This window comes from Lissotriton helveticus, chromosome 2_2 (genome assembly GCF_964261635.1).
Source record: "Lissotriton helveticus chromosome 2_2, aLisHel1.1, whole genome shotgun sequence".
In the NCBI taxonomy this organism is placed as follows: Eukaryota; Metazoa; Chordata; class Amphibia; order Caudata; family Salamandridae; genus Lissotriton; species Lissotriton helveticus.
In genome coordinates this window covers 372,810,394-372,827,574 of record NC_136060.1, presented here as the reverse complement: position 1 = coordinate 372,827,574, position 17,181 = coordinate 372,810,394, and the positions used below count along the sequence as shown (strand labels likewise).

Sequence of the window (17,181 nt, the reverse complement as noted above, 5' to 3'; positions counted from 1 at the left end):
CTCTCTCATTCCAACGTATGGAGCAGACTTGAACCTAGAGGGACTCTTGGCAACTCTGGCAAAGCTAAACTATAGCTAGCAATACTTCAGAAAACAGCACCTAATTCTTACCTCGTACTACACTTAGGTTAGGTACACTGGGGTAGAACTATTTAGAAGCACCAGATAAGTATTTACATTTTAGCCTATGTTATTTATGTATATATTTTTATGAATAGGTCATAGCTACAAACCACGCTAATGCAGTATTATTTTATCTTACTGCTAACGCTGTACATATTATACTTCGCATTCTGTCTAACGATTGTAGCAGCTCATATCTCTTGCACAAGTAATAAGACTGTTCAATAAACTGTTTTTATTGAAATGCCCGTCTACCTATTTCTGTGTAACTCTGTAGAAACGAAGCATGCTCGATTGACTAAGTGAAACTGTTATCTATTGTTTCCACGATTCTGAGAAGAACTGTTCCGATTCTAAGGGAAACAAAGTTGTAATGTTTATGCGGTTGTTCATTCTAGAAGATTCTAGTGACCTCTGAGCTGGCTGGTACACACAAGTAATTAAGTTTAATGTACTCAATAGAGACATACTGACCTCCGTTCTATGTCAAAACTATAGTGTATATTATTCCAATGCTCAGAGCCTATAAGGGGTATAAGAACTACACTACAACATCAACCTGTTGGAGCTCCGTACGATCCGTCTGCATTGAAAGCCTTTCTACCCTCCATCAAGGAAAGGCTAGCGCAGATTTTGACGGATAACACCACCGCCAAGTGGTACTGCAACAAACAGGGCAGAGTGTGGTCGTAGACTCTGTCAAAAAGCCCTGCATCTCTGGAAATGGCTGGAATGTCAGTGCATTTCCCTGGTGGTTCATCACCTGGCAGGTTCTCTGAATGCCAGAGCAGACAAACTCAGCTGAAGATGCCTATCAGAACACGAGTGGCATCTCCAACCGTAAGTGATGCAAGATCTCTTTCAGCAGTGGGGAGAACTTTGATTGGATCTGTTTGCAGACGACAAGAGTACCAAATGTCAGTAGTTCTGCATGCTGGCGTTTCCAAGGCCGCTCTTGCTCAGATGTTTTTTGTCTCCAGTGGAGCTCAGGCTTCCTATATAACTTTCTGCCCCGTGTCCAAGTCATCCTTGTGGCTCCAGAGTGGGCTCAGAGTCTGGTATTCTGAGCTGTTGAGCATGGCCTTTGATCCTCCGGTGAGGTTATCCCCTTTGGAGGATCTTCTGTTGTAGCAGCAGGGGAGTGTTCTCCACCCGAACCGGTCAGTGCTCTGCCTTCATGCGTGGAGATTGAGTGGCTACAATTGAAAGCTTAGAACGTTCCGCCCGAAGTCTAAAATGTCATCTTGGCAGCCAGTCGTCCCTCCAACAAAACAGCATACGTCGTCCATTGGGGCAAGTTTGTGGCATGGTGTGCAGAAAAACAGGTTAACTCCCTTTCTGCCCCCCTTTCTCAAAGTCCTTCTGTTGCCATGCAACACTCTGCTTTGGGCACCTTAAATGCCATATTTCTGCCATTTCTGCGGTTGCCAGGTCAGTCATCAATTTTCAAGTCCCCTATTATACATAGGATTCTAAAAGGTCTCCAGCACTTGTTCCATCATCTCCCTTCGTCGTGCCTCACTGGGACCTAAATTTAGTTCTGACTTTTCTGAAGTGTGCTCCTATTGAGCCTCTACACAACTGTCCTACCAGGTTCCCTTCTATCAAGACGGCCTTTCTAGTGGCAATAACATCTGCCCAGAGGGTCAGTGAGCAGCACCCTCTACGCCTCAGCATCTTTCCGAACAAGCTGGTCCCATTACTACTGAAAGTTGTCACTGTCTTTCGCGTAGGCCAGTCAATCACTCTCCCTACCTTTTACGCTCCATCTCATCCTTGTAAGGAAGAGGAGCAACTCCACCGACTGGACCCAAAAGGGCATTGCTTTGACCGTACAAAAGAGATCTGGATGGATGATCAAGTTTTCATTGGGTATGTCGGAGCCCAGAAAGGGAAGGCAGTACAAAAACTGACCATATTGAATGATTGTGCTCCGTATCAATATCTGCTATGCATTCGCTAAGAAGCAACCCCCTGAGAGCCAAGGCTGAGACCACTGCATTAGCACATGATGTTCCGGTCCGAGACATCTCCCAGGGAGAAATGTAGTTATCTCTGCACATATTTACTAAGCACTTCTGCCTGGACAGTCAGGTCCATAGGGACAGGCCCCTTCGCCCGCTCGGTCCTGCAGGACTCTCAATTGTGAAATCATTTTGCAGACCCTCCTCCGGGGAAGTATTGCTTTGGTATCTATTCTAAGGTCAAGAATATACAGCTAGAACTGTCTATCAAATGAACAATTTACTTACCTTGGATAATGCCTTATCTGGGAGAGACTGTCTATCCGCAGATTCCTTACTGACCCACCCTTCCTCACACACCAGATATCAAAATAAAAAACTCAAGAGATTTTACAAATTTTGAAAACTGGAAAGTAGTTTGTGAACCATGACAAGCACCTTCTATCTTCCTTATTTACATTTCTGATTGATGGCCACAAGGTAGAGCAATCAGCGGCCCGGAAAAAGTGGGAAAAGTAGCTGGGAAAACCATACACAGAGAAGGAATAGCAAAACATATATAGATAAAAACACAAAACTATGTGATGTGCAAAAGGGAGCGAAATGTTCTGAAAGATTCCATTGTGCTGGTACCCAACCATAACCAAGATGCATGAATGAGATGCAGTGCAGGGACAGGCTGTTGAAGGGGCTGTACTGAAGCTGGGACTGTAACGCCTATCATATGGGTTTGCAGTAAACTTATCATATATTGGAAGACTTATTGGAGGGTTATTCGAAGAAATCTATCAAGTGAAAATTCCAGAGACCCAGGAATAAATAAGACTGAGGGCACCATATAAAGGGGAAAGAAAGATCACTGGAGACACTCGGAGGCAAAAAAAATAGTTATTGTAGTAGGGAGTGCTGCACTTATTACCATAACTACAGATGGTCCTGTCATGTCAACAGAAAACGTTTCACTTTGGCAGGCCTCGATTTACAAGATGTGGTAATTCCGGTCATGGAAAAACTGACTTGGCTCAAAAGGCACATGCAGTAGATTGGAGACCTGTGCTGACTTACCTATGTAAGGAACTCAGGGAATTGCCATGTCCCAGATTTCTCAGAGTGCTTCACCTGATTCTAGAAGAACTCTTACAATTGTGAGGAGAGATATATGAGAATGGACTAGTGGGTAAGGGGTGTAAAAACAAAAAGCCTGATACAACATAAAGTCTCCCAAATAGGAGTTGCTCGAAACTTGTGAGGAGGGAGACACTTAGGATTGGTGGAATATTATGTTGAGTTCCTTCTTTTTTTCCTTTCTCCATCATAAATACATGCTTATTAATGTGAGTCTTGCCAGCCTATGTTGGTGAGAGTATGTGTAAGCATAATATATCAAATAAAAAGTGTTAAACATAAATTCTTTTGAAAAAAACGCGATGGGTGGGAGAGCAATGAAGGACCAGGTAGGAGGAAGCAATGGGTAGTTCTCAGCAGGTGAATGGAAAAGCAGATCAGGAGGGAAAGAGCAACATGGGGTGAAAGTGGGTCAAGGCAAGTACATGAGTTTGAGAGCAACTCGAAGCTCAGTGGAGTTTTGAGAGCGAGAAGCCCACAAGAGAGCTGAAAAACCTTTGTGGAGTGCTTCACCAAAAAGAAAAACAGTAGTTCCCTAAAAGTGAGCAGGGGAAGGATACAGGTCATCCAGTCAAAAGAATAGTAAATAGTGTATGCTTTATGGGAGGGACATACACAAGAAGAAGAAAGCAACCCATAAAATATTAAGAAAACAAATTACAATGACAATAAAGCCAACCAATGGTACGCGGTTGCCAGGCTGTATGCCCACTGTAAGTCTTGGTAAGCCCACAAAAGGTATTTTGCTTTTAGGTGGCTCGTGCCGACTGGTACATAACACCTAAAAATCCTAGTGTAGTTTTACTTTTTTGTGAGTAGGCCTCAAACTGTTGAAAATTATTTCAGGCGGATTATGAGCGCACTAAATAATATATATTGTAGATGCAATTGAGCTACCTGCGTCTCACCAGCTACTAGCTGGAGACCCTGATGACTTGGATATTTATGAAAATGTAGTGATGGTATTCTCAATGCAGTATTTTTTTTTAATGCACGACTTGTGCAATAAACCCATTGTAAGCACTGATTCAAATATACTTGTTTCGTAATATAGAGGTTTTTAAAAAAGATTCCTTTGAATTTCTTTGAAAATGTTTCTTTTGTTTTTCTTAGAATATACAGAGGTTTTAATATTGTTCAAAGTGCAACCGATGTTAGCTTGGAAAATAACCTTTCAAAAGTTATCACAGCCGTATCCCACGCTTTAACAACATCAACTACGCGATCACTTACAGTGAGTATTTATATGTTTATTACCTTCTTTAGTCCGAGATGTTTCCTACCTTGAACAAAGTCTTATTTTTGAGAAATAGATTTGTAGCAAAGCTTAAACCATGGGTCTCCAAACCTTTCTTTAATAAGAGCCACATGTGTTTAATGAAAATCATCCAGAGCTACTAATAAATAATATTAGTGTTGTAATAGTGACCACATTAGTATTGTAATAGTGCCCACATCAGTTACGTTAGTGGCCACCTCATGCAGGATTACCAGCCGTGATCACCTCAGTTCACCAGGCAGAGTTGTCAGCAGTAATGTAAAAACACTTTATCAATGTGGAATGCCTCTGTATGGGTAATAAATAAGTCATAGCTTCAGTGCCCAAGGCAACAAGGAGTTTAAGTAAACGTCTCCCTAGCACCACATCATTTTTCACTTAAATATCCGCTTCAGATATATTTTGGAAGTTCTACAATCAAGCCTTTTGTTAAAAACTCTTTCAATGGCAAGGTACGTGTCACAAGCCCAAATCAGACTTATATTTGGATTACTCCACCAGGATCCATGCAGGCAGTGTGCCCTGGTAAAATTTTGCTGGAGGACAATGGCAGCCGAAGCAAACTTGCTTGAACATCAGTGTTTGGTGGAAATAGAAAGGCAGGTTCACATAAAGAATTCTGCGTTCTCATCATTATAGAACTCAATCACAGCATTGCAACTAGAAGACGCTTGGCACACCCCCATGGATTATGCTGCTTTTAAACGTATTACAGATAAAAGTTGCTAAATTGTCATCCTTTGTCATGGACAAGGCTACTTAGCAAGTAAAAGGAATGCATGGGCGGTCTTGCCATCGTACGCAGCTGGGGATTCCAAGCCGTATTTATCTGTGCATCTCCCAGAACCCAAGAAACATGAACCCCTGCTATTAAGTCTTGCCATGTTCGCATCGAAGGATCTTACACCCCCCTTGCCAACTTCAGAGTGTTGACTCCTTGGCCAGAAAAATGTATTCCTTGCTTCATTTGCTGTGTGTTTGGTAACACAGAGGCAGAGACTCATATGCCTTATTTCAAGAGCTCTGCAAATCAGGTCATGTCGACCAGCTGTCATTACCTTACTGGGGGAGCTTCTGTGCGACTGGTGTATAAAACAGTAAGATTTCTGAATGTAGCTGCTAAGGAGCTGGTGAACGCCAGTATCTGACTTTTGAACCGGTGTCTCCATTTGAGATTAGAACATTGGTTCCTCCCAGAGGTTGTAGGCACACAGCAGATTTGTATTCTGTAGTCTGTTCAGTATTTTGTACTTTTTAAGTGATTAACATGACTAGGCCCGGGATTGTGGTATACATTGAAATCGCTCTCCCCTCAACTTCAGTAGACCTTCTAGTCAAGGAAAACAGTATTTAATTTAGTATATAGTAAAATAGATGCACTTCATGGCAAAAGTTTTTCTAGCACGCACACACTTTATCACTACTAGAAAAAAAGGTTTCCCGTGAAGCAGGCCGCCTTAATTTTTTATCACATCAGGTGTAGTATTTTAATTGACCGTATTAAATTGTTTTGTGAAGTTTTAACTGTTCAAAGTTAAATGTGATATTGTGCACTGACTCATTGTATTTTTTAACCATAATGTTTCAGTGGCTACATTGTATAATCATGGCAATATTTTGGTATGCTTTTATGTACATGTAATGATTTTCAATAACTATGCATGAATAAAGTTACTTACTAGTTTGGAAGTTCAACAATTATCCTCCAAATGTCAGATTATGAATTCTGAAAATACATGTTCGCGGCACGTGTGCTGTAGATACACATGCTTTGCATACTCCTGCCATCTAGTGATGGGTCTGGATGTTTTCAAGTTGTTTTTCTTCGAAGAAGTCTTTCCAGTGACTAGTTAAGGTGACTCATCCTTTCGGTGATAGTGCGCATGGGCATCAACTCCATTGTTAGATTGTTTTCCCGCAAGAGGGTGAGAATGGAGTAAGTGAGTGTAGTAAAGAGATGACCATGCATAGATAACGTAAATAATGAGAAGTGCAACAACTACAGGTGTCCAGGGAGGTGTGAGGGCGCATGTGAATCTAAAGCTCTACATGCCAAGAACAGATGCTTATTGGGTAACGTAATCCGTTTGAGGCATGTGTGCTGTAGATACACATGCTTTGCATAGGCTATATAGCCGTATTCCCCCAGTGCGGTGGCTGACCAGTAGATGTCGCAGTTGTCTGAAAAATGTGTCTTTAGCACTGCTTTTCCTACATTGGCTTGTTGGTGTACTAATACCTCCACACACTAGAGTTTGGTAAATGTGTGTGATGTAGACCATGTTGCTGCCTTACAGATGTCAGCTATATGAATGTTACCAAAAAAGGCATAGATGCCCCAATTTTGTGAATGGAATGTGCTCTAGGCGGTATAGCTATAGTTACCTCAGCTTTTGCATAGCAAGTTTGAATGCATTTAACAATCCATCTTGAAATGCAAGATTTAGAGATAGGATTGCCCTTGTGAGGTGGTGCAAATGTTGCAAACGGTTGCTTTGTTTTATGAAAATCTTTTGTCCTTTCGATATAATACAATAATGCTCTTCTGACATCAACTTTGTGAAGAGCTCGTTCTGCTACCTGAATCAGGTTGAGGAAAGAACACAGGTAATAATTGATTGACTTTGGGAAGGAATCTTGGATTGGTGCGAAGAAAGACCCTATCTTTATGGTGTTGAAAGAAGGGTTCTTCTAAGGTTAGTGCCTGTAGCTCACCAACTCTCCTTAACGAAGTGAATGCAATGAGTGTTCTTTCCGTTGTGTGCAGCTTTCTGTCTAGTTTGCTTCTCCACGGTGCTCTGTTTTGGTATCTCCCTCTTGTATTGCTTCCCCTCTTGCCCCCTCCAACAGCTTTAATTCTGTTGTATCCTTCCCCTCTCCTCTGTTGCTCCCCTTTCCTCTGTTGCTCCCCTTTGCAGGCCTTTCACATTTTCTTAGCCTCTTTTTTAGAAGGCCGGCAGCTTCCATATACTGCCTGGCACTCCTTCACATCAAAAGCTCTTTTAAATACTTAGCATTTCTTTTTAATAACCAATCGAAGTGGTATCCACCATCTTAGATTCTTCAATTAAAAAAAAGGAAAATAAACCCATGTATCATTCTGTAGACTCATGCAGGCATGGTGACACATGCACGAGCCTGTAGAATGACATACCGTCTACAGCGGCCAGTCACTTGTAGGCTTAGTCATTACCTGTTTTCCTCAAGCCCTTTCTGATAGATACTTCTTCCTGCAGATTCCTCATCTGTCGAATCTCCTCGGGTGCCAGGCTGGATCCGGAAACGTTCTTACCTTTCCTGCACTTGTAGGGGTTATTGGCTTTATCTTGGCGCCAGAAGCAAGCAAGTGGATTAGGTACCTCTACAGAAGTTCGAATGAGAGAGGCTGCAGATGTTTTTTAGTTTCCATGCTCACTATGAAAGTCAAGTCCCAAATTTTAACAGAGGCCCTCAACCTTAATCTAAGTAATGAGTGCCCTATAATGATACCCTCATGAACCCGGTGACAACTGCATGGGAAAAGCCGAAGTCTGCCCCGGCAGTGAATAGTTTATTGCCAAACGCTAGAGGCTAGAACCTAGAAATACAGCTTTCTTATCCTTTTACCTTTCTATGAAAAATCTGGTTATGCCGACCTCCTACTGTACACAGCAGAACCCACACGAGTTGAACAAGCTGGAGTCGGTGATAAAAAAAAAGATCTTTTCAGCAGGCAGTTTGGTGGTCTGCTCTTTAAATGCAGCATGGTTGTTGAATATGGCCTTCTTGGATATGGCACAGTTAGTGGTACCAAATTTACCAGACCACCTCAGAAACCACTTTGTGAAGTTTGTTGGGGAGGGCCAGGAAGCCTCACAGCAGGTTGTCAGCGCTGGTCTGGACACTTCTGATTCAGGAGCCAAAGATATGGGCGATGTTCGAGGGAAAATCTTTTAATAAAGTAAGACAGAACAATTATGGTTTTAATTAATCAATAAATCAATTGGGGAAATAAGCCTCTCAAAAAAAAGACCAGAGTCTGAAGTTCAATGTTCTGGATTACAAGCAGTAGTATATATACTGCTAAAGCCACAAAAACAAAGACCTCAAACTCCTGTATGTTGCAAATAGCAAGCTGGACAGATAAGATATTGCCAATAAACAAATATTTCCAAGAATTGTGTGCATGTCCATTTTTAGCAGAAGCGCCCTCTTGTGGGCTTTTCTTTGAGTTCTCAGACGTCATTGGACCCAGCCCATCTGACTGAAACATATTCTCAACAGGCTTGCGCTAAGGCAGAATCCACTCTTTTTTACACCCTGTGTTCAATGCTCAATGACAATGCAAAAACAATTTCTACTGTCGACCTCCCGTGTTTGTTTAACAGATAGAAATGTGGTGACCTTTTCTGTGACTTCTAAAATAATTATTGATGTCCTGTCTAGTTTAAATCTGCAAAGAAATATCTATTCATGTGTTTCAACACAGCTAAATTGACTATGCAACTTTTTATGTGTATTTCCTAAAACTAATGTGCACAATTACCTATGTATTTCTGCAGAACTTAAAGGTAACTTTTTCAGCACATCCATTTATTAGGCCTAGGCCGGTTCACTACTTACATAGGTTTAAAACTATCCCTCACCTGAAATGATTGTATTGGGGTTTGGGATTTTGTATTTGTGTGTATGTGTCTAAAAAATTTATTCCTATTATTTTCCCTGCGTCAGCGCCTCTGTGGCCCTCAGAAGACATGTTTAGCTCAGAACAACTGACTTCGCCAGGGATATCCAAGCAGCATTGCTGGACATGCCGTTTGATTGATCAAGACTTTTTGAGGATAAAAGTGGATGCTGCGCTGGGAATGTTCAAGGCGAGCAGAATTATGGCTGGCCTTCATTTTCTGGAGATGCCGTTGCCATATTTGACAATTTCAAGGCTTGTCGAAGGTCTTCGGTTTTCATCAGCACTTACCCTCTCATCCTCCCCAGCAACAGAAGTAGCTCCTCTGGCAACCCTCCTCTTCCCCCGCACTACATTTAAATCCTCTTTAGCTTTCCCTTCAAGGACCATGTGATATTTTTGGGAGAGTGAGTATTCTTCTTTCTACAGGCCTGCAAGCCATAACTTCTGACTTATGGGTCCTTAAAATTGTAGAAAGATGTATTCCCTGCCTTCCAGCAGAGTGCTCATCGGAAGCAACTGGAGATCAGAGGTTTACGGTCTGCACATGAGAAGGTTTTGCAGATCAACCTGATCGACCTCGGGGTAATTCAACTAGTGTTTAATGCTTTCCTCCCTCCACTTCACGGTCAATTTATACACACTTGACAGATAACACAACTACAATGTGATACATCAGCAACCAACACAGAGTTATTGAAAAGAGCTGGCTCTCTGGGCATGGGTGCATCAGCTTGGGGCTTGACTGGTCGCCAGCCATCTGGCTGGCTCTCTGAACACCAAAGGCGAAGGCCTCGGTCTCCTTCATGTTGCCTACCACCAGTAGTGTCTCCATCTGGAAGTGTAAAGTACATTTTAGGCTTATGGGGAACCCCTCAGATGGATGATTTTCTACTCACCGCAGTCCCCATTACCCATAGATCTGCAACCTTCAGTATCTGGAGTTTTGGGGACATATTACCTTTGAGGTGGAACTATGCAGTACACTGTGCACTTCCTCCCATTGCCTTGGATACTCCTGTTTTGGACAAATCACCTAGACGATGCCCAAGTCATCTTCATTGCCCTGGACTGGCCGGGAAGGTTGTGGTTTGAAGGCCTGCTGCACCTCTCCTCGGGCCTCGCTATGTCTAGCCTGAGGGTTAACATCATCTCCCAGTTGGAGCAACATGTTATGTTAACCAACTTCCAGAGCCTCCACCTTCATGCCTGGGGACCCCTGAGCTTCTGCCATCTGCATGTCCCCCCATTAACAAAAAGTTCTACTTTGGAAGGAAGAACAAGGTAGATCTATTGAGGCCTTGTCTGAGGTCCTTTTCTTTGCGTTCTCACTGGCCCAGCACATTCCAGTCTTGTCAGCCTTTCTCCCTCTTCCAGACCTGCCACCCCGTTCTAATCTGTGATTATAATGAGGTTTTTAAAGAGACCTACACATTTATTACTGCCTACAACATTTGTGATACCACAATGGAATTTTAATCTTGTGTTAATCTTTTTGATGGGTGCTTGTGAGCCCTACCTCCCCCCCAAGTTGTCAGTTGAGACTGTTCACTTTTAAAACTGTCTCCTTGTGGCCTCTACTTCCGCAAAGTGGTTCAGTGAGTTACACGCACTGCACGTTCTTCTGCTGTATGTCCCTTCCTAGGTAGTGATGGCTTTTCACCTGTTACAATTGATTACCATTTCCACCTTTTATACTACACCCCACCATAACACAGAGGAGAGGCTACACCAGCTGGACCCCACCAAGGCAGTTCGTTTTTATATTGACTGCATCAGAGAGACCATGCCTGATGACCAGCTCTTTGTGGGGGTCCACAGACAGCAAGAAGGGCAAGGCAGTTCAAAAAGAGGACCTTAACAAGGTGGATAATTCAGAATCTACCACTGCAGCACTATCAAGTTTTCTTCCCATGGCTGAGGTCTGCCTTGCGGCAACATGAAGTGCCTTTCACACCTTGGCCAAATATAATTGTTAGGATTCAGAGGTGAGAAGGGATGGTCTTTTCACAGGCTCAGAGATCTAGGATTTCCTTGTCTGACCAATCCTTCATACACACCACAGGGTGAGGGTACTGCTTTGGAATGTATTCAACAGGTGAGGAGTTTACAGATAGAAGTATCCTTCAAAGGAAAATAGTGATTTACCCTGATTAAAAATCTTTCTGGATACTCTATCAACCTGAAGATTCTGTAATGATCCCGCCCACCTCCCTGCTCTGAAGATTTGTCAAAGGCCACATTAAAGAGGTTCCAATTAAGATTGCTACACTGCACTACCACACTTGGGGCCAGATGTAGGTAACTCATTTTTACTGACTCTAAATTACCGATTTTTACAGAATCGGTATTTTAGAAAAGGCAAATGAGATGTAGGTCATAAATCGGTAAAAAATACCGATTCGGTAAAATTCGGAAACCCCGACTCGGTATTTACCGAATCGGTATTTACCGATACGGCAAATACCGAATCGGTAATTCACATGCAATCCTATGGGCCCGGAGGCCCATAGGAATGCATTGAATCTACCGAATCGGTATTTACCGAATCGGTCAATACCGATTCGGTAAATACCGAGTCGGGGATACAAAATATCAGGCAGTTGATGTTACAACCAATCACGTGCCTCCACCCCGCCCCTCAGCCAACCAACAGAGCAATAGACCAATCCTGTGCATCCACTCCACCCCACAACCAGGAAGTGGCCACACCCATGCAGGTGCAGTATACCTGATCACACAGGAGAGCAGTTACACAGAGACAGGCTGGTGTGAAGCAGAGCCCTGCAGGACATACAAATGGATCCCCAAGACTCTCAGAGGGAAGGTGCAGAGAGGAAGAGGAAGATGAAGTTCAGCACTGGTGAACTTCAGTTACTGGTGGAGGAGGTCGTCAAGCAATACCCCAAAATCTTTGGGAAGCAGTCCCTGCAGGTACCAGAGGCTGTCAAGAGGAACACCTGGCTGGGGATCCAGACCAAATTACACGCTATAGGAGTGACCACCAGGGAAGTGGACGATCTCAAGAAGCGATGGTACGATCTTGGCTGCAAGAAGTAAGGAGGCCAATGCTACAGGAGGAGGGAAGAACAGGGCACCTGCTCTCACGGACCTGGAAGAGCTTGTGGAGTCCACACTGGAGCCAGAGTGCGTTGTGGGGATTGGTGATGCAGACAGCTTAGCCCGAGCTGCAGCTAAGAAAGGTAAGGGACATGTCCATCATCCCACACCCCCTGCCTGTGTCCCTCCCCCAATGTGGCTATGAGTTGAGGAAATCCAGTACTGACTTCAGTATTCACCTGCAATGCATTATGGGAGTGGTAGTCATAAGAATAGCCATATGAGCAGTCAACATGAAATGATGTCAGGCATGCCACACAATACAATCAGAGACATGGGAGGAGCAGGAAATAGTGAAATAATAATGTTATTTAATAGTGATTTACACGGTGAAAGCACCACTAAGACACTGTCCATATCTGTCCACAGGGGAGACATCACGCAAGTCACTGCAGGTGAGGGAGAAGACACATCCCCAAAGGGATAGGAGTGAGCAAGAAGGCAGGGTTGCAGGGCCCAGCACTGCAAGACCTACAGCACCCTGCACACAAGCAGCTGACACACCAGAGGCAGACGACACCATGCACCTTGAAGCATCTCCAGTGCTCCTTGACTCACCACAAGATGAGTCACAACAACCACACACACCAACAGACACAGAGGTGTCAGACATCTGCAGGCCTGTGAGGCATGAGGGTCCCCCGCAAAGGATCCTACAAACATCCTCCGATGAGGAAAGGAAGTGTGAGGAGTCAATACAGCCAATGGCAGGAAGTGCACCATGTCATACATCCACTCCTCTCAGGCGATCCGGTAGAACAAGACGTCGTAGGGCCCGGGAGTCAAACGTCAGTGGCCGTGATGCGGATGTCTTCCAAGGCCTTGAGACCACAATGGTCAAGGTGCAGCGCCTGCAGGCAAAAGGAATAAGTGCAGTTCACAGACAAATGCGCCTTTTGAACACAAATTTCACTGACATGAACAAGGGAATAGCATCAATGGCGGACAGTATGAGGGACATGGCAGATGGAGTCAGGGACATGTCTCAGTGTGTGATGGCACTCTGTGAGGAACTACGAGAGGACCGTGCACAAAGGCGCAGGGAGAGCCATCGTACGCACCAGCAGACAAGGAGAATGCGCCAACTTGCAACTGCGACTACACTGATGTGTCGCCATCAGTTGCGATGCAGGAGGGGCTGGTGCACTGCTGTACTGATCTCTCCCGGGGGATGGGGAGAGTCACTACAGCACTTGAAGTGCTGCTGACAAACCAGTCAGCCACCACAGGAGCAGAAGTTGTCGGGGACACAGATACCCCTAGTAGCAGGAGCAGCACCCCTGTCCCTGAAGTAAGGAGGAGCAGCAGACGCCAGAGTGCCGGCGCTGACACAGCAGACTCGGAACTTATCCAACCTCAGGCATCACGCGTGGCTGTTCATGGGCGCAAGCAGTGAGTCTGCCATATGCAGATGGACATGTGAGGGTGAGGTAACCCCCGTCCACACAGTAGTGCTAGGCACACTAGTATGTGTGTTTTGTGGCTTATGTCACTTCAACGTAGTGCAAAATAAACTACGTGCATTGAAGTACAACACGTGCTTTGTCTCTATACTTACTCAGAAGTAGTTGTGTGTGATTTCTGCCCATCTCTGTCTCCCGTCTGTGGGTGTTGGTACTCCTACTGTGTTGGCTGCTGGTAGTGCCTGCTCATCGTCATGGTCTTCATAGTCCTCCAATTCCACCTCTGTGCCCCTCTTAGTTGCGAGGTTGTGCAACATTGCACAGGTAGCAATTATCTTACAGCATGTTACAGGTGAGTACTGCCGTGCCCCCCCACTTTTGTGGAGGCAGCGGAACCGGCTCTTCAGGAGCCCACAGGTGTGCTCAATGATGTTCCGGGTGGATTTATGTGCCACATTGTAACGTCTCTGGCTGGGGGTTGTGGGCTTGAGGTAGGGTGTCAGGACGAAGGAACGGAGTGCATATGCACTATCCCCTAATGTGAAAGAAAAAAGATACATTACTCAGAGGCACACATTGACATACGTCCGCTTCATCTATCAAGGGAGTGTCACCCATTTATTTACCTAGCAGGTATCCTTCCCCGAATTCACCCGCTGTCAGGCGGGTATAGATCCCACTATTTTGGAATATGTATGAATCGTGGGTGCTTCCTGGGTATCTGGCCACTATATCGGTGATAATGTACTTGGCATCACAGATTGCTTGTACATTGATTGTGTGTGAGGACTTCCTGTTCCTGTATATGTGCTCAGTGGCAGCTGGGGGGCAAATGGGGATGTGGGTCCCATCAATGCAGCCAATCACGTGTGGGAAATTTGCCATGAGGTAAAAGTCAGTCTTGGTCCTGAGCAAGTCCGCATCAGTGTCTGAGAAGTGGATGTAATGCTCCATTCTTTGCATCATGGCATCCAGGAACTTTCTGAATAAACGTGACAGGCAGCTCTGGGACACCCCACCTACCGCAGCAACTACACTCTGGTAGCTCCCAGATGCAAGGAGGTGTATGCTACAGAGCACCTGCGGTGGGATGGCGTGGGCCCTTGGTCTTGGGTGGTCCAGGAGTGGGTGCAGGTCCCTGATCAGGTCCATGATGGTTTGGGGGTGCAGTCTGTATCTTTGCAGTATCTCTGGCGCTGTCAATTGGAAGAGTGTAATCTTCTGCCTGTAGACCTGCTCCTCCCTTCTCCATTCCCTCTCACCTGCTGCCTGTAGCCTTAGCCATCTTGCTATGACGTAGAAAGCCGCCATTCTGGTTCCAGTGTTGCATTTTGGGGCCCTTTTTTATAGGCTGCACCTGATTACCACCTGCTTACAATCCATGTTAAATACCGATTCATAAATACCGAATTTTGGTGAAATTCGGTAAATTATGGCTCACCTCCATCTCGTTGGTGTTGTTTTTTCCATTTCTTAATTTCCGAATCGTTAATTTTACCGAATCGGAACATTTACCGACTCTGTATATTTTCCGAATCGGTAATTTTACCGATTCGGTAATATTACCGATTCGGATTATTTACCGACCCGGTAATCTACCGATTCGGAATTTTTTCCGATTCTGTAAAATTTGGGCGAGCTACATCTCAATGTCCAAATACTGGTCGGTAACGGCCGAAATTACCGATTTTCGGTCGTTACCGACCGGTATTTGGCTACCTACATCTGGCCCTTGATGTCGACTTTTCATTCTGCCTCTAAAGGCGCAGAAGAAAATGATGGGGAGCTGATATCACTGTGCTGGGATGGTCACATTTGCTCCCTACCGGCTCAGGAGAGCTATGAAAGTTTCCATATCTAGTCTGATGCCTTGGGATGGATATTCCTATATCAAAAGAAGGGGGAAATAAGAGGAGTATCCTAGAGGGGCCTGATCTCCTAGTTTTGGAGTGTGTGCCAACCTCCTGCTGGGTAGAAAAAGCAGAAGCCGTTTTTTATATAACCTTGCGTTTTTAGTTAACACATACTACAAAGATGTGCTCTTTTTTTTCTTTTTCTTGAGAGCCTGGGGGATATTCAACAGGTGAGGAATCTGTAGGTGGATAGAGTATCCACTAGAAATATTGTTAAGGAAACGTAGTAAGTTTTTCTTTGCATCCATAATATTTTCGCCTTGGACCTCGGGAAAAATCTGGAGTTTACGTTTCCTTGACCTCCTTTGCAAAATTCAGAGGTGTTCCATTGCTCTCTAGTGTTGGGGGGATAACATCATTTAGAAGTAATCAATTAGTAAATGAGACAGACTTCTTCAATTAACCTTTGTAGTCCCTCTTTCTTTTCACCAATACTAAGGTAATCACTGTTGTGAACTGAATACCTTTTCCCATCTTTATGTAATGTGACTCAAAAAGCAGCTATCTTCATGCTTGCAGTGTTACTGACCGGAATCTTGTTTGAATAATAAGTGTTTATTCAGAATTATTACCTCATATATCAGCTGCTAAGCCCCCCTCAACAAAATGTAGTGTAGTCTTAAATCTATGGTACATGGTGAAGACGAGAACATGTCCTTGACCATCAGAGAGTCTCAAGATCTCACTATGACCCTAGTGCCCCCATCCAATAAATGAGGAAGGGGCGCGATTGAAATGTGGGTGGGGAGGCCCAAGAAGGAGGCTGCTTGTGCAGATAACCTCTTCGCCAAGTTAGTTGTTCAAAGGAATGAGATGGAGCTTGATTCAGTCTGATTTCCCAAATTTCTCTTATTAATTCTTCAACAGAAGTGTGAAAACTATTCAGGAAATTCTCAGTGAGTCAGAAGGTGGGAAATGGAAATACAAGAAATTCTGGAACATGGTCTGCGATCTTCATAAATCACAATTTCTTTCTGCCCATTGCTTCACAATCCAGGCCAGACTTGAGTATTCCAACCGAGGTGCAGCCACCACGTTTTCCTAGGACCACCAGGATGGCCTTGAAGGCAGCCTCAATATAGGGCTATCTTCAGAGAATAAGCATGTTTTATGATAATCTATCATGCTGAAAATAAAGCGCCTATCGGGGTCGGGGGGGATGGTCGTGTCCTCAAGACTAGATCAGGAAATAGTTCCTTAAAAATAAGATTCAAATCAGCATATCAAATAGCAATCAAGTTGAATAAGCCTGGACTCAAAAAGGCTTGTAATGATTCATTTAGAAATACATACACTATAATAATACAAATATTAAAGTGCATTACAGAAGGTAAAAAGATAGTTTTTTTTTTTAACTTTATTTAGCATTTTCGTAGCATACAAACACAATGCACTGAGATCAATCACACTTAGGCATTTGCATGAGTAAACAGTTAAGCTGACATGGTTTTCCTGCAAACATAGCAAAGGTCATGAGAAAGAATATACATTAAAACAGTCATTTGTGTACTGCCCGACTCAGGTCTCATGCCACATTCCATAGGTATCAACTCATCATTTACAGGCCCACCATCCCTACATCCTGCCATAA

General features: G+C 44.1%; 1 protein-coding gene across 2 annotated transcripts in view; it reads left to right on the top strand.

Annotated features, from left to right (window-relative positions):
- HTT (huntingtin) overlaps positions 1 to 17,181 on the top strand; it is a 1,924,961-nt gene that overhangs the window by 554,526 nt on the left and 1,353,254 nt on the right. For both annotated transcript variants that reach the window (XM_078678546.1, XM_078678545.1), the window contains one exon: positions 4,326 to 4,446. In XM_078678546.1, coding sequence (XP_078534672.1) covers positions 4,326 to 4,446 — 121 coding nt within the window. The remainder of the gene's footprint in view (positions 1 to 4,325; positions 4,447 to 17,181) is intronic.